This window comes from Centruroides sculpturatus, unplaced genomic scaffold, assembly GCF_000671375.1.
Source record: "Centruroides sculpturatus isolate CEXI.00-Female unplaced genomic scaffold, Cexi_2.0 scaffold378, whole genome shotgun sequence".
In the NCBI taxonomy this organism is placed as follows: Eukaryota; Metazoa; Arthropoda; class Arachnida; order Scorpiones; family Buthidae; genus Centruroides; species Centruroides sculpturatus.
This window is the reverse complement of record NW_019384693.1, coordinates 88985-107452: the sequence shown is the minus strand read 5'-3', so window position 1 is coordinate 107452 and position 18468 is coordinate 88985. Positions and strand designations below refer to the sequence as shown.

General features: G+C 31.6%; 2 protein-coding genes across 4 annotated transcripts in view; one reads left to right on the top strand and one right to left on the bottom strand.

The window, feature by feature from the left end:
• Positions 1-5506, bottom strand: part of LOC111627380 (ankyrin repeat domain-containing protein 12-like) — a 61929-nt gene extending 56423 nt beyond the window's left edge. For all 3 annotated transcript variants that reach the window (XM_023370942.1, XM_023370944.1, XM_023370943.1), the window contains exon 1: positions 5379-5506. The gene's annotated coding sequence lies outside the window, so the exon portion shown is untranslated. The remainder of the gene's footprint in view (positions 1-5378) is intronic.
• A 170-nt stretch (positions 5507-5676) lies between these two features.
• On the top strand, positions 5677-6774 carry LOC111627384 (sperm-associated antigen 1-like). Its single transcript, XM_023370948.1, has one exon. It carries the CDS (start codon positions 5730-5732, stop codon positions 6705-6707), a length of 978 nt encoding a protein of 325 aa, XP_023226716.1. The 5' UTR covers positions 5677-5729; the 3' UTR covers positions 6708-6774.
• Positions 6775-18468: the final 11694 nt, after the last annotated feature.

The window sequence follows — 18468 nt, the reverse complement described above, 5'->3', positions numbered from 1 at the left end:
AGGTAATCCTTTTTTACTCTGAGATGTTTTTAACAATTAACATTTGCTTCTTTCTTTCTTTAGGTGTCTTCTCCTGTCAGGAGGTTGACAACCATTTCACGCCACCATGATCTATCTTGTGCTTCTCTTGAGTACTCTTCATACTCAAGAGAATGAAGAGTATGAAGAGTATTCATACTCTTCATTCTCTTCATACGTTAAGTATGTCCAATTCCTGATGTTGCTGAACCAGTTGTTTTTTGACCTACCCCTACCTCTTTGTCCATCAATCATTCCCTCTAGTAATAGTTTTTCTAGGCCGTTGTGTTGCATTACATGCCCCAGATAACTCACTATTCTTTTCCTTACTACTTCTAGTAAGGTTCTTTTCTGATTTGCAATTGCCAGGATATCTTCATTTGTTCTTCTTGCCTTTCAAGAAACTCTCAGCATTCTTCAAATCATCCACATTTCAAATGCCTTTAATTTCTTTTCAATATTTGCATTCATTGTCCAACACTCTGCTTCATAAAGCAGGGTAGACCAAACATAACATTTTGCCAACCTAACTCTTGTTTTTATACTAATCTCCCTTGAAGTCAACACTTGTTTCACGTTTGTAAATGCAGTCCTTGCAATTCCAATCCTTTTTCCAATATTTGCTTAGACTGACAATAAAATTACTGAAACATATTCAAAGTGTTTACAAACTTTCAGCCATGATTGTACAACATTAACCAAATAGACCTATGCCTTAATCGTAAAGTTCATCAATATTTTCTACAAAAAAAATACAAAAAACTAATATATTTAGTATGATAATTTGTAAGAAATTTTCTAATAATTAAATATAAGAATTAATTATATATNCCTAAAAGTTTGACGATGGTGTTTGGAATGTCGAGCGTGATTCCACCGACTATCCAAACACCATTGTCAAACTTTTAGGCTTACGGGAAAGCGGCGCCGAACGTCACACGTACACGTTTACATGTTTAAAACGTGCGCCTCAACCTCTCTATTATAATTATGTAAATAGCAGATACTTTAAAATGTTTAAGCATAAAAAAATTGAAATATTCTATTGTTTGTTTCAAAAGAGAGCATTATTCATCTCTTTTTAAGATTTACAAAAGAGCATTTGAGAGGAAAAAAAAACAATAGAAAATGGTTCTATATAAAGTAACAAAGTTTGTATAATTTATTCTTCTAAATGTATAAAATATTATAAAAGTAAACACTGATTTTTACAAAAAAACATTATTTCTAAAAGCAATTATGAATATTACTTTTATTCACCTCAACCACATGACATTTTGATGTTACACCCATCTTCAAAATATATCATTGTATAAAAAATATAAATAAAATATTAATATTCTGATTTATATGCACAAGTGCTTCAAAACATTACAACAAATTTATTTTTAAAATCAGTGTTGATAGCTTTTTTATTATTAATTTTATATAAAAAAAGACTAATTTTAGCATAGCTTTAAATAAATCCTTGATATATTCAATACATAAAATATGCTATCATCACCTTTTTCAGCATCTAAACAAAAAGATTTTTTAGCTAATCTTTACCTATGTGCACCGTCATGGCCACACAGTGGGACCCAAGTTCTAACCTAACCTAACCTATTCTGATAAATTACGAAATTATTGGGTCCCACTGTGCAGCCATGACGATGCACATACGTAAAGATTGACCGATTTTTTTAAACTGTTTAATCTGAGGTTACAAATCAATAACCTGGCATATACAATATAAATAATCTAAATGAACAGATAAGTATATCTTTACATAAATACATACATTCAATAATCTTTATAGTAAATGACATAAAAATTTAATGAATAAATCAGTATATATGTATATATAAAATTAAGCCAATGCTTACAATCATCAAAATTTCAAAATCATAAATTAAAAAACAGCAGAATATTCAAATTTTATAATTAAGAATAAAATGTATATATTAGTAGGTCATAAGTATACAATTTAATTAAATAAATAATTACTTTAACATTAGTTTGTTGTGTGCGCGCACACAGTGTCCATTGAAAAGTGTTACAAGCTAATAACTCAAGAACAATTTGACTGATGCAAACTGCCTTTTTTTCTACTTTTTATCATTTCAAAGGAACTTCATAACAGTAATTTATGATAAAATTATGTTGCTTCTCACTCTCTTAATAGGAAACCAGTAACAACTTTAAAATTTCAAATGTTTATTTCAATGCTATGAAAAAAGACAAACTGAAGTATTTCTTTTTAATGTGCTTCTATTAAAATAATTAAATAAATTGAAATAAATAAATAAAAAATTGGAAAAAAGTTTTTATATTTACATTTTAAGTTGGAAGAGAGTCCAAAGATCGGCATTATATGAACTATTGAATGAGATATGCAATTTATTCTGCAATAATTATCTTATTAATCCTAATGATAATATATTTATGATATGATTCTTAAATGTATAATCAAGAATTATAATATGAAAATAAAAAATGCATTTTAACATATTTTTGCCTACTAAAACACATTACATCCAATATTGCATAACAACTCGTAACCTATTTAACATGAAAGAGATCAAATCTGAAATAGGCCTAGCATTTACATCAGAAATTTGCAGGTTTAAATGTACAAACTAAGCCTATTTTGAATTTTCATATAATTAAAATAATTACAAACTGAAAAACAATTATGATTAATATATAAATGCTTGAAGCAAGTAGTAATTTGTATAAAACCAGAATAATTATGAGCATTTACTGATGAGCATTATCAGTGTAAGTTATATTCTAAATGAGAAAAATAAATAAAATGGTTATCCTCAGGTTGTATTAAGGCTAATTTTAGTAATTAAATTTTTAAAATTAGCCTTAATATAAACAAATAATCCAGCAGTTCATTCGGTTTTAATAAAAAATTCAGATTATTGGATTGAATGTTTATTCTTCACTATTATCTTTATAAATGCTCATTATGAAGTTTGTAAATAACCAATAAAGTTCTTCAATATAGGAATACAATCAAGGATTACATAAATGTAATTACTGTATCCCTAAAACATGCAATAGAGCATAATAATCCATAACCTATTTAATATATGAAAGGGATTAATTTGAAATAGGCCTAGTTCTTACATATGAAATTTGCAGATTTAAAATATAAGAACAAGGTCTACTTTGAATTTGAATGTAATTAAAAGAATTACAATTAAAATATTAAATATCTTCAGCAGCTTCTATAAAACCAAAATAATTTATCTATATATAAAGTAAGAGTATCTAGAAACAAGCATTATACTGCACAAGTTAAATTCCAAATGGAGAAAATATTGNACAATCAAGGATTACATAAATGTAATTACTGTATCCCTAAAACATGCAATAGAGCATAATAATCCATAACCTATTTAATATATGAAAGGGATTAATTTGAAATAGGCCTAGTTCTTACATATGAAATTTGCAGATTTAAAATATAAGAACAAGGTCTACTTTGAATTTGAATGTAATTAAAAGAATTACAATTAAAATATTAAATATCTTCAGCAGCTTCTATAAAACCAAAATAATTTATCTATATATAAAGTAAGAGTATCTAGAAACAAGCATTATACTGCACAAGTTAAATTCCAAATGGAGAAAATATTGAATATAATAATATGCTTTTTCTACTCTTATCTTTATAAATGTCCAATAAAGTTCTTAAATATAAATCAAGGATCATATAAAGGTAAACATGTCCAAAACTTGCAAAATAGCATAATAATCCATAACCTATTTAACATATGACTGAGACTAAATTTGAAGTAGACTTTCTTCTTACATCTGAAATTTGTTGATTTAAAATGTAAGAACAAGGCCTGTTTTAAATTTGCATATAATTAGAATATTTAATAATTGAAGTCAGCAGCAGTTTCTAGAAAACCAAAATAATACACACACATATATATATAAGCAAACAAAAGAATCTAGAGAAGAGCATCATCAGGATTTAATTTTGGGAAAGCAGAGTTGGATAGATAAAGAAATTTTGGTAAATGTTCACCTAGGTAACTCTAAACAGCAGCACCTCCATTAACGGGGCACCAGTCATTTTCACTACATTTTAAGCAAAATCAATGTTTTATTTCGTATTTTTTGCATAAATCACACCACCCTCACAATTGTTGACCCTTCACACGATGTTTGTCTCTGAAGGTCAGTATACTGCACAAATTATATTCCAAATGGGAAAAATACCTATCTTACATGTAGACGTGCACCTCGGTGCTTGCTATTGCTCACACCTCAGCACCCAGATAGGGGCAAGCCCCCACACCCCGATAAAACTATATAACATCAAGTACTCCACAAACAGTCAAGTGGGCTACTCAAAGCTGGCATAGTTGTATGGGCTAAACTTTTAAACACGATACCGCCATTAGGGCTACCTAGGTGAACATTACTAAAATTTTTTAATGAGAATTCAATAAAATTTCCACCTTTATGCGACTGCCAATTCATTAGTAGTAAAGAAATAGAAGACACGACACAATATAAGTGAAAAAATGAATTTTAAGAAAATAATTTTGGATAAATTTTTAGTGTTCATTTTTCTTTGTTTTTTTTTGGAGGATGCCCATTGGTCCCCCAAGCGCACCACCATCATACTGCACCTGTAATAGTCAAAACCAGAACTACCACAGTATATAGACTGTGATATATATGATCTAAAGACTGTGGACTTCATATATTGTGGTATAAGACACTGAACATACCTTAAGGTGTGTTCAGTGTCTTTATATCATAATGCACAAGTTATATTCCAAATGGGAAAAATATTGAACAAATAAATATACTTATTCTTCTCTATTATCTTTATAAACATCCAATAAAGCTGTAAAATACAGAAACTAAGGATTACATAAAAGATAAACATGGCCAAAACATGCAACATAGCATAATAATCTATAACCTATTTAACATATGAAAGAAACTATCAGTTTAATGTAACTACTTTCATAATTATAGTTTATTAATTTGTTAAATTTAATTTATAGCAAAAAAAAATAATAATAATACTTTCTTTTCCTCTAGTTATTCAACAGGTATTTATTTATTTATTTATTTATTTTTATTTTTAAAGGTCCTTTACCACATATTTGTAATCATTGTGTAATCACAGCACAGGATGATGTAAACATTAGAAAATTATGTTAAAATACTAATCTAAGGCTGCATTTCTGCATTAAAACAAAGTGGGGGGGAAAAATGGCAATTTAAATGATAAATAATACAATTATAAAGGAATCTTTTCTTGTTTTTCCCTTCTAAACTGGAAAATTTATAATTATAAAGTAAATATTACGTTTAAACATCGTTTGAATAATCAAACTTACGTATAAAATGCCTTTCTTTTCGCTTAGTAAATTGACATTTTGTCGATTTAATTATTTGATTTTTCACATCTGCAGCGACCACAAAGGACACGAAGAAAAAGCCGCGCGTGGCTCCCTCTCGAGGATAAAACCGAATTAAATCGAAATTTAATTATTATTATTATTATATATAAATATTTTTTTTCCCCTTTCTTAATCGAAAGACGTTACGATAAATAAATTATTAAAAATTTAACGTAATTATTTTTATACGTGCCTAAATACGTAACTGGTCGATCTCGAATGGAAAAATGTTAAAATATTTTTATCGATCGTGGTCGATTGCGCCATTGACACGCGAGGGGTGGGAAAATGACTTCTTGTAATAAAAAGAGAACTTTATTAGAGAAATTCTCTATTCCGATCGAGCATTTAGATTTTAAATATATAGAAAGTTGTTCGGATGTTGTGGAAATTAGCCGTATATTAAGAATATTGAGGTCGGGAGAAGAAGGTTTCTACCCGCAATTGACCGAAAGGTGCGAACAACGCCTACAGCAATTAGATCCAAAGAATAAGCTGTTACGTCATCTAACTCCCGCCTGTCATTCGTCCGAATTACCAATTGATCAGAAGGAAAGTCTCCTTCGAGACTTAGAGAAATCAATCGATCAAATGAAGATACTGGAAGGAGAATTGCGAAAACATAATCAAGATCTATGGGAATTACCGGATATCCGTAGAGCGGAAGCGGTTATTAATCCCAAAAATAAAGAAAATGCTAGTAAAATAAAAAAAATAAAACCCTCTACTTACGCCGAGTGGGATAGGTTCGACGTGCAGGAAGAACTGGATAAATTGGACAACGAGAAGCCGCATTCGACGGTCGCCAAATCCAAAATCGGCCTCGCCGTCGACGGTTGGGATGCGAGCAGAGAAGAACGTTCGCTTATAGCCGAACACGAAAGACTTAAAGGAAACGAGGCATACGCCGCGGGAGATTACGAAGAAGCCAAGCTGTATTACGACCGGAGCCTGTCTGCCGTTTTAGATCCCGTCACTCTCAATAACAGAGCCCAGACGTATATTAAGATGAAGAATTATAATGCCGCCGTAGAAGATTGTAATCAAGTTTTATTACACGAACCCAAAAATATTAAAGCGTTGTTAAGAAGGGGAACCGCTTATAAATGTAACTTGAATTATGAAGATTCTCTAAAGGATTTCGAATCGGCATTAGAATTGGAGCCGAATAACCAAATGGCACAAAAGTCGGTTTTGGAAATGAGAAAGAATTTATTGCAAAATAAACAAGAACAAAAAACAAGACTTTTAATTGAAGAAATATAAATTTCTTATTGTTTAATATTTATTTATTTATTTATTGTAATTTATTAACTTGGCAAGTAGCCGATATTTATGTTTTAAAACACTATAATCTATATATATTGTTATTTTTACATATTTAATATAATGTTATTCTTGACATAGTACTTCTTTAATTAAATTATAAAAAATTATTTTATTTTCATGCGTAATTTTTGTGAGACACGTTAAAAGAAATGCAACTACTAAATAACAAATGCCTACTCTGGAAGAGAAAGGATGGGAATTTACAAGTAGAAAATAAAAGTGGAAAGAATTCTCATACTCGGTTTGCAAGGTTAATTGCAACTTCTTGCTGGATACTTGCTGTTGCTATCAGTGGAAATTTCGATCACGAGAGAGGAAAAAGATTCATAGTGAAAGTTTTAAAATATTAATTGAAGCAAACAAAACAATAAATTACTATTTCGAGTTCATAATTAAAAAGTAAATTCAGTAATTTAGGCATTCTCTAAATCAGTTGTGAGCAGCCTGCAGGCAGCATTTGTCCTGTGAGGTCCTAATATGTGACCACAGGCATTTGGTAAAGTAATTTTGGCCAAAGACCTGTGGTCACATATTAACAACTCTGATCGCACCAGAAAAATTTTTATCGAATACCTGAAGGAGGTCCTAGGATGGATTGAAAACATTAGTGTTACGTTTCTAAAATTAACTGCAAAGCTATACAAGGTTAGTGCAATGTATTTGTATTTATTATCTCTTTGTTTGTCGGATGGATTTGAAATTAATTTCATTTTGTTTTCTGTCTCAGGAAGCAGAAAAATAAAATTGGAAGTGCTGGATGTCCTTGTCTGTTATTGAAATGAGAAAGGTTGTGATTTGTCCTTTATTTTCATTTTTCGATGCCTGTGTTTTGTAATGGTAGTGGCAGATTTCTGATCCTTGATTTAGGATTCTTGTACAGTATATCAATCCATAACCTGCCTCATAGAATGGCCTGCCAGTGGCTGAGTCGATAAACCACCAAACACTGATAGTTGGTCATGGGTTTGTGCCTGACCAATAGGCTGGCTGCGTGGAGTTTTCTGGGTTTTTCTCACATAGATCTATTTCCCATAGAAAGGCACCCCATTTGACAAATTGCCCATGTGTTGAAATGCCTTAGTCCATGAAAAATCAATATGAAAACTATTATGTTTAAATTAAAATCTAAAAAAATATAAACAGAATCTATAGATATTAACCAAAAATCATTCAGTTTTATTTTTTATGATGGGATGAGATGGAGTGAAAATTAGTGTGGTAGTATTAATCTTTTTAAGTGTATTTTAATCCAGTCTCAGAAAGTTAGAAACCATAGCCTCAAGGCGTTATCTGATCCTAGTTAAGCCGACATTCATGATGAACATTCAAAGCAAACATGATCAATAAAAGAAGTAGGGCAAAGAAAGTTTCCATAGGCTATATGTAAATCATTCATGGTGTATGATTTTGACTTCGGGATAGCTGGACCAAAGTCTTATAAATAAAATCAAACCCTCAGAGCTGTATAAAAGAACAGTTTAAGAAATTGGAATATTGTTGACTTTAATATAATGGAAGTTACCAAAGCAGTTAGCAAGTTTTTATATAAGAAAGTGATTGTATTCTGCAGTTTGCAAGTCAGAATCACTCGTTATTATGCAACGTAATCTATAGGAGCTTTAATACTGTGGCTGCTATGGGAGGAGTGACGACAGATATACATACCATAACAAAGAATTTGAGTGTCATATGCATGCCATATGACACGAGGCATGCGCATTGAGAATTTGTAATGGGCAAATGTAAAACTTGGACAGTTTTCCAATGTTTTAATATATATTATAACATTCTTGGATAATAATTAATATAATTACAATAATTTAAAATTCATTCTTTTTTGGAAGATACTAAATTAATAAAACTTAAGATCCATAAAATGTTAAATTTAATATTTATATTTAGAATTGTTTATCCAGAATTTTTAATGGAGATTAGCATTTAATACAAATAACATGTGCAATATAATGTTACTTTGTTTATTATATTCTGATAAAAACAAGATGAGATGATAATATTACAGGATGAAATATTCATTTAGATAAACAAGTGGTTTAGTTTAGTCATTTCAATAATACTGTTGACCTTTGATTTTATAAATCCCATATTAACAGATTTCAAAAACAACAGATCAAATCATCTTGTTTCAACATATCTGTCAAGGTAAAAACTTGGTATTTGAGAGCATGGAATGTCCACTTGGCAGGCATAGTTGTTCTTTACATTTCTGCTAGAAAATGTTTTTTTTTACACCTATACTAAGCACAATATATTCTCTTATTGGATGTCTTTGATAGAAATTTCACATTGTCAAAACATTGCTTTCCTTTATTAATCTGTTATATCAAAGTTTGAAAATATATTTACTTTGATTCATTCCTTTTTAGTAGCTGTTGAAAATTGGCTTACAGTAGAAACTTGTTTTAATGGATCGCTTTGAACAATGGATTTCTCAGAATAATCGACTTTTTCCAAGGTCCCACCAAATTATGTAATTTCACCTCCTCTTAGTGAATCCGTAACTCAGGATTTTTTTTTAGCCCCATCTATTGTAAACTTAGTGTCTTTTTTTTTCAACATTTAGTTAATATTTGGATATTTCGACAATGCACTTGTTACATCTGGGATATGTACAATTGTACAGAGAATTGGCAGACTGATACAATTGAGGAGCAGCCAACTAATAAACATTCTTATTCTAGTCAAAGTGAAGTGCTGAAATTTAGCAAGGCCTTCAGTGTTTCCAAACTGTAGAAACCTTGACAAGTTTCAGCATAAACAAACAGACTGTACAAGACATTGCTAATATCAAGCCATTATTGTATTCAATAGACAGAAAAGTGGCATGAAAACAAACCGAGACAGACAAGTTTTTTAAACAGTGAATTGCTAATGAGAAGACATAATTCACCTTTTTTTGTGCTTACAGTATATATAGTTTCCATCAGCTTTGTCATACACTCCTATGGCATAATATACAATCTTGTACCATAGGTGTTTCTATAGAATATACATACCAAGAGACAATTTCACGTACTGATATTTTTTGCATGTAGGGAGTTAAAAAAAAAATGAAAATTTTTACAGATATTTTCCTGGTTGTGTGGAAAACCGATTCTTCATAATATGATGGATTATTCAAACATTATGATTTTTGTCAGCCTAAATAAAAAGTTAATAACTCATTTTGACTTATTCTCCAAAACCAATTACACAGACAAGAAGATACCATCATACTAGAAATTTCTTAGTATTTAAGATAATTAGCTGAAATATAGAATTGAACTTTTATTATTATACTTCGTTAAAGACGATCTTTGTAACTTTCACTATATAATATTCACTATCAACCTATAAATACTTTCAATTTGACTTTAAATATGAAGATTGTAAGAAAGCAAGAGAATTTGATTTATGCTTATATTATTGAATTTCAGAAGTTGAATGTTGTTAGCTTAATGCTTTCAGCTATAACTTCGTTTGCTTAATCTCAGTGAAATTTCCACGATAAACAGAATTTGTTCCACTAAATATGTTAGTTATATTCATAGAGAATTTTAGATTTATTCTTATAAAAAAGGATGTTGGTGAAGACAAATTAAGCAACAGCTTATTTTTTTGTAAGTATGAACACCAGCAGTATATGCAAGAATTTTCTTCTAGATCCTTTAGGAAGGAAGGGAGGAACTATAGAAGAAACCTTTAATTATCGATTAATGACTGAAGATTCAACAATTACACACTGACCAGCAGAAGAAAAGTCTACTTTTGACAATGTTCTTTTTATACACTGCTGATTTGCATACTACACAAAGCTTACAAGAAATAAGTTTTTGCTTAACTTGTGTCTCTACCAACATCCATTTTATAGGAATAAATTTTAAATAATTCTCTATTTATAAATAGACTAAAATATTTATACTAATGGAATGTAATTCCATTTATTATGCAAATGTTCTATGAGATTATGCAAATGAACTCTAGCTGAGAAGTGTGAGATCTCAATATGGCTCAATTCATGAAGCTCAAAATAATTGAAAGAAAAATGGAAAGTAATGTAAGTAACTACATTAAGTATAGTATAAATCAAAAATTTTCTGTTCTCATTTTGCTATAAATAAGAAATTTTTTGATGAAAAGAAAATTAAAATGTTTCTGTAAAATCTATTAAGGGATATATATGTAGGTTAGTATTTCAGTGAACACTGTTCTTAAGTCAAAAGATAATTTTAATGAAATACTGGAAAAATGATATGAAAATATTTAAAAATATACATATAAGTAAATAATAACTATAAAACTTCTTAGAGCAAATTACATATTGTATGAATGTTTTTGATTCATTTTGAATAAATTAATGACAATTATGTAGATAGAGTACCACTTTTTGATTTTCCAAAATAAGGATAAGTATATGCATGATGGTGATACATATGTGGGGAGTTGGGAATCAGTCTCCCATTTAATGCACCACAGGCAAAATGTTTTCAAGGAATATCTTGCGATACCTTCCAGAAAAGCTCTTTTCATAAGCTTCTCTATGATATGGATGAGAAACACTAGGTAATTAGTGTTTCTCATCCATATCATCTCGGACCATATCATCCCAACCATATCATCCATATCATCTCGGACCATATCATCTCAACCATATCATCCCGGACTGTCTGGGTGAAAACCTGTCCGGTTTTCACCCAGACAGTCCGGGAATCGACTCACTGTCCAGGTGAACTACTAATTTTGTCCAGGAATATCGTACGCAACCTGTCAACCTTTTTTTTTTCTTTTTTATTTTTGCTTGTACGATTTGTATTCATACACGTCTCCAATATCCAATAGAGCTAAGTCATCTGTAGTTGTATTTTCTTAATTTAGTTACTTACGTTACTCCTACCCAAGTCTCCCTAGTCCCTAACTGTAACAATTTATCTTATTCTGTCAATATAATTAGTGAGATCTATTTAATTTCTTTCATCTTTGTTGTTACATATGAATAAAAGTAAAGATGAATGATCAGTTTTTCATAGTAACAGAATAACTTTTTTCAACAGAATAACTTTTTTCAACAAAATAAATTATTCTATAATTTTAACTTGTCTTAATAATAGTTTCATATTGTTTAATGAGCTATTAATTAAGTGTAATTATTACCTCTTTATAGATATTTCTGGACTTTCATCCATCTTCTGTTTTTTCTAATGATCTTCACAATAATCTGATTATTAAGATGTTGACAAAAAATACAATTCCTGTAAAAAGTTTAAAAATCCAAGAAACTCTGAAGATAGATGAAAGTCAGAACATATTTAGAAATAAATAAAATTAATTAATAGCTTGTTAGAAAAACGTCCTCAGTGCCTTTTTGGGCACTAAGAGGATTTTTTTCTGTCTCCATTGTGGATTTGGTTGGGTTGTTAGGAACAGGACCAGACAGTCCATGGAAATTGCCTGGATTTGATCCCAGGTCTCCACACCTTTACTGCCATGGCCATTCAGCCAACTGTAACTACTGGATAATGAAAGAGAATAGAAGTAACATCTCATATCGAATATATTGAATAAATATATATAGGTACAAGATATTCACAATGCTGCACAATGCATCTTCTTCCAGATGGAATGTTGTTCCTGTCAGAAATTTGATATATAATTGTTGATATCTTGGTTAAACAGCATACATTTTATGGAAATAAAAGTTAGTTCTGCTATATACTTAACATTTCACTGACAATTTTTGTGATTTTTGGATTACTATCTGGTATGTAACAGATATGTCTTCCATTTTGACATTAAAGTAAAAGCCCTTCATTTACAAAATATCCAAGAATCAATGTCAAAATTAACTCTGAAAAATACAATAATTAATGTTCTTTCTAATAGAAGACTTTGGTTTCTTTAACTTACAGCTTTTTAACTTAGTTTCTTGTTAGTGGCTTTGTCTTTTACTTCAAGCCTATTCAGATTGGGTTGCCAACTGTATTCCATTTGGAAAGACACTTTTCCATTGAACAGTATTGCCCTTTGTCCTTCCTTTATCAATAATGTCCTCCTTTTCATCATAAGTTTGTTTTGTTTTTGTTTAATTTAATTTTATATATATTACCAGTAGACAAAATTTTAATATTTAATTTTATATTCTAAAGTAATAGTTTCAACTTTATTATTTACTAGAGTAAAAGAAAGAGAAAGACAATGCTATTAATCAGAGTCTGACAAGCATATAATATTTTAGGTACTCAATTAACTGGCATTGTGCAATGGTTGGTAAGAATTCTAACATCGAGTGTAAAACCTTATTTATTGTCTATTTAATAATTTAGAATTTATAGTTAGTCCACAAATATAAAACTTGTTATAAATGCCCTCCTTTTTTTGTATAAGAAAGTTGGCAACCCTAAATCAGAAATACCTGTACTGCCTCTTTTTTCAGAACAATTTCTCCTCAAGGTGGTGGGGTTTGTGTATCTTGATGACTTGGAGGGCTTGATCAGTGGTAGCCATGGCTACTGGCAGAATCACTCCAGAAAGGCCGGAAAGGTGAGAGATCAGATTAAGGGATTACCTTGGTCCTCCAAGTTGGAGGTTGGGCAAACAACTAAAAACCCATCCCTACAAAAAAATTCTCTTGTTAAAAATGGACTAAAGTGGAAAGAGGTTGCTATGCCTCATGTTAAAAGATTTGAACATGTGAGATTTAGTATATGGAATGTTCAGATCCTGTCTGAGTCAAAAGAGCAACAGCTGTTGAATGTGATAGGCAAAGGGAAGGTAGATGTATTTATTATGTGCATCTGAAATGAACTGTAAGAGCAAATGCTTGGATGAATGGAATGGTATTTATATCTTCTAGTGTATCTACAAGAGAATTTGGAAAACATGGAGTGAGCCTCTACGTTAGTCCCCATCTGAAAGACTGTGTTAAATCTTATGACTGCATTAATGACAGGATCGTCTGGTTGAGAATGAAAGTAGGGTGTACAAGAATACTGCATATTGGTGTGTACACTCTAGTTGACTCCAATATGATTGATGAGAAGGATGAATTCTGGAGTGTTCTGCTGGATGTCTTGAAGAAATGCATGACAAATGAAAGGATTGTGTTGTTGGTGTTACGGTAAGATCTGGTAACATCCAGAGACAGAGGGACGTGCAAGACAGGTGGCCCTGACTAATGTATAAGAGTGGAGATCGCCCGGTCCAATTAGGACCCCGAATAAAGCATTCAGAGTAAGTGTCTGTATTCCTGTCTCGCGGGAGGTCTTAAGTGCATCACGTAGGGCGTATAAACATTAAGTAAACCATATAAAACAGTTGGGTGATATAAATGTGCATGTAGATGCTTTTGTTTTTGACCATTTGTTAGGCAGGTATGGTTTTGATGAAGTGAATGACAATAGTTCAATCAGGTACTCACCATGTGCTTCAAGTGATTTGTTCATATCCAACATGTTCTTTCTGCATGGGGTAATTCATATTTAAACATGGGAGAACAGGATAAAAGAGTAAAAGAGTATGACTGATTTCATGATATACTTGTATGATGAAAGGTTGAATATGAGAGGATGTGAGATAGGTACTGACCATTATCTAGTCAGGTTGAGGATGCAATTGCTGAATGTCTGGCACTAAAGAAAATAAGTGGAAGAAAAATATTAGAACATTTGAAAGTAGAATGTCTGAAAAAGCAAAAATTACAATATAAAGTATGTGTGTCTGTTAAGCTAAATGATCTGACTTGTGAGTATAGATGTTAGTGTGAGGTTGCTGAATTGGGGATAAACAAATGTCAGGAATATTTGGATATGGGGTGGATGGAAGTGAGTCAGACACCTGCAGTTACAAATAAACTTGTTTATTAACGCAGTTACATTCTATAGAGCATCTCATAAACGGTTGGATCTGGTCAATGGTAGTCAATGGCCCCGGAGCAGTTGGTTGATATGTTTCTATGAGTATTGGGAAGTCTGGTGACAAAGTGTCGAAAGACCAAAACAGTCCAAGGCAGAATGGTGAAGTTAGGGATGAAGAGTACATACATAGAACACTGAAGACTAGTCAGATAACTCACAATGTGAGACAGAGGAAAGTCCACCTTTGTCCTTGAGATCCAGATTTTTAAAGGATTTTTTCCCCAGACCTTTAGCTTTCTAATTGGTTTCTTGTATACAGGTAGACAACAGACCATTTCGAGCTACAACGGGTCAAATTTGACACCGTGTTTAATTCAATCAAGGGAAATTAATCACACATTGAAACTGTTGCTCGTATTTAACTATGTTTTGAATTTTTCGTTAACTATGTTTTGAATGTTATGTATATTGTTTTGAATTCTTGTAAGTCTGACATACAATCTCCATGCTAGATCTCCTTTTAAGGTTATTTAAAAACTTTTTTCCTCTCAACTAATAATATTCCTTCCTGATTTTATTTGTATCTTGTTTTGTTTTTTTTTCCAGTTTTTCTTTTATGAGTGCTAGAATCAAAGCCCAATCCCCTAATTCGACACTTTTATTAAATTTTTAACACATGAGCTTGATTATCACTGGGGCCTCACATTAAACAAAATTAGTGTTGCCACCAGGCTGGTTTTCACCTGGACAAGCCGGTTTTTAAATTCATGGTCCAGATTAATTATTAATTTGTCCTGTTTTCATAGAAATTGTAAAATTATGAAAAAACAAATTAAATTTATAAAAATATTTGTGAGTATTTTGCAAATATTAGGTTTGTTCCAACACAAGCTCCTAACTGGTTTAACGCTGGCATACACATTGTTCAGTTCTTGGCTGTAAAATGACATTATGCATACCTCATACAATTTCTTACAATGCACATGCCTTGGTATAACATCCTGATTTTAAAATGTCCAGGTCAGCAATTTTGAAAAGGTGGCAACACTGGACAAAACCCTGAGAATCTGGGTTTTGTCTAACATCTATACTGATTCTGTGAAGAAGTGTGGAAGAATATGCAAGAGAGGTGTATGATAGTGTGAGGATGGGAAGGTAGAAGTAAGAGGTACTATGTGGTGGAACGAAGAGGTTACTGAAGCTGTAAGGAAAAAGTGGAAGTGGCATTTAAGAATGAACAGAATGCTTTCTGGCAATATATCAGAAAGGCAAATTGTGGGTGGTATGTACGGGGTGTAAAAAATAAGAACGGTGATCTGTTATGGAGGAGTAAGAATGTGTTGAAAATGTGGAGAGAGTATTTCAGTGAGTTTTTAGGATGTACTGTACAAATGTCAGCAACAAGGTGTCTAAGTGTGAGATTAGGGTATCTTGGAAGAGCAATTGACAAGTTAAAAATGGGAAAAGCTGCATGTGTGGATGGAGTATGTGATGAAATGTTAGAATATGGTGGTGATGTATTGTTGCATATCTGATGAACTTCTTGCCTGTGCTGGGAGAGAGGGTGAGTGCCAAATAGTTGAAGAGATGTTATTATCATTGCACTGTATAAAAGGAAAAATGACAATACAGATTATAAGAATTAGAGAGATATAAAACTGTTAAGCATGCCAGAGAAGATATTTTCAAGAGTTCTAGTGGAGGTGACGAGAATTATTAGGTTGATGCATAGTTATCAGATGTTTTTGTTGGTGGGTTATTTGTTTTAAAAAAATTCCTGTTTTGTTTACTTTTTTATAATAAAAATATTATTTTATTTTTAGGTAATAAAAATGCGTGTCAATAATCATACTCATATTTGTCATATTATGCTTTATCACTTCAAAACAGGATGGAAAGCAGCGCGGTCATTTCGTGACTTCAACAAACTTTTTGTCAAAGGAACAATCAGTGAAAGTCGATGCAGAGAATGGTTTGCCCATTTCAAATCTGGCAACACTAGCTTGGAAGATAAGCCAGGAAGAGGTCAACCTTTAATCACATTTTTGAACAGAAGCCACGATTCATCCCCAGTGACAAGACTCTTCAGAAATGGAGCTTGCTCGTTTGGTTGCAGCAAATCAGTGAAAATTCGGACATGTTCAGTGTTATTGTTGTCGGAGAGTTTGTGGGAGGCCCATCCACCCACTTTCCATACCTTTCCGAGCTTTTTGAGACAATGAACGATGGTTGAATGGTCCACATTCGACCATCATTCAGCATTCGAGTTGTCAAGCTTTTGCCCTCTTCCACGGCTGCCAAAAGTGCCTTGTCGTCGAAACCCAATGGTCAACCTCTTCCTGGCTTATCTTCCAAGCTAGTGTTGCCACATTTGAAACAGTCAAACCATTTCTTGCATCAACTTTCGCTGATTGTTCCTTCGCCGAAAAGTCATTGAGATTGTGAAATGACTGCACTGCTTTCCATCCTTTTTCGAAATGGTAAAGCATAATATGACGAATATGAGTATGATTATAGACACGCATTTTTATAACCTAAAAATAAAATATTTTTATTAAAAAAAGTAAACAAAACAGCAATTCTTTTTAAACAAATACACCTGATAATTATGCACCAACCTAATATTAGGAAGAACATCCAATGCTCAATGTATGTTTGTGGTGGGAAATAGTTGAATGGATTAAATCTTTTGATTGCAAATGATTGCTGAGAAATACTTGGGTGTGAACAAGAGATCTTTTGTAGCATTTGTGAATTTGGAGAAGGCATATGACCAAGTGAAAACAGAATACTTTTGGGATGTTTCCATGAATATCGGGTAAGTGGGAAGCTGCTTGAGGCAATAAAAGCATTATATGAGAACAGCAGAATGTATATTAGTGTGATTAGTGAAACTGTTAAAGTAGTTCAGTGTGATTATGGGTTTGATAATCCAAAATCATGTCATAAGTCATCTTTGTTTCTTAAACACTATGTAGTGTAATAAATTCGAACACTTGGCATTCTTTCATCTTTATTTTAATTTAGTTGTTACATGTTTTAGATTATACGTTTCAGACATAAAATGCCCCTCCTCAGCCAACTCGGGATTTTTGCAAACTGGGTTCTGTAATGTGAATACATATGTATACAGCTTACAGATTTACTATTGTATATCTTCTTTCTTCTTCTTTTTTGGCCAATACAATTAAATGGCAAGTATACTGCCAGTGCGGAACTTTACATTCATCTGTTTTTATTATTTTGAAATTTATATTGTTATCATCCTTCCTTATCGTTGTCCAAGAAGCAATACAGTGTTGAATCAAATTTCATTTCAAACTCTGTTTTTTCTTTATAAAATTCAATATAACTGATAGAGCATAATGAATGGTTGTATCTTCACCTGCTTTGCATTATATCATCATTCTGTTTTCATCTTTTTGCTACTCAATAGTGTACTAATTAACATAGTCTTACTCTGTAAGATGGCCAGTTCATGATTGAGTTTATAATGGTTATTTACTTTCGTCAAAAAATTTTTCTATTGTTTTTAATCAGAATTAGATCTATATATTCAATCTTCAGAATCCTATTTATAATACCTTCAGCCAATTTTCATTTGTTTTTAATACTCAGATTTTTATTTATACAATTTTTACTATCAAGAATTTCTATGCTTTCTTTAAATTCTCTGTTATATGTTTCTGCTTCTCTATGTAAAATTTTTATGTTATTCTGATCTATATTACAGTCATTTGTTATACAATGATCATGACAGACAGAGTTGAGTCTATGATACAGTAGAACCTCGATTATCCGCCCCCCGATCAACCGACCCCTCGGTTAACCGACCGTCCTAGTCGGCAAAT

Bases quoted from the DNA above. Each gene is read 5' to 3' on its own strand.
- LOC111627384 (XM_023370948.1), top strand. From the start codon at position 5,730: ATGACTTCTTGTAATAAAAAGAGAACTTTATTAGAGAAATTCTCTATT.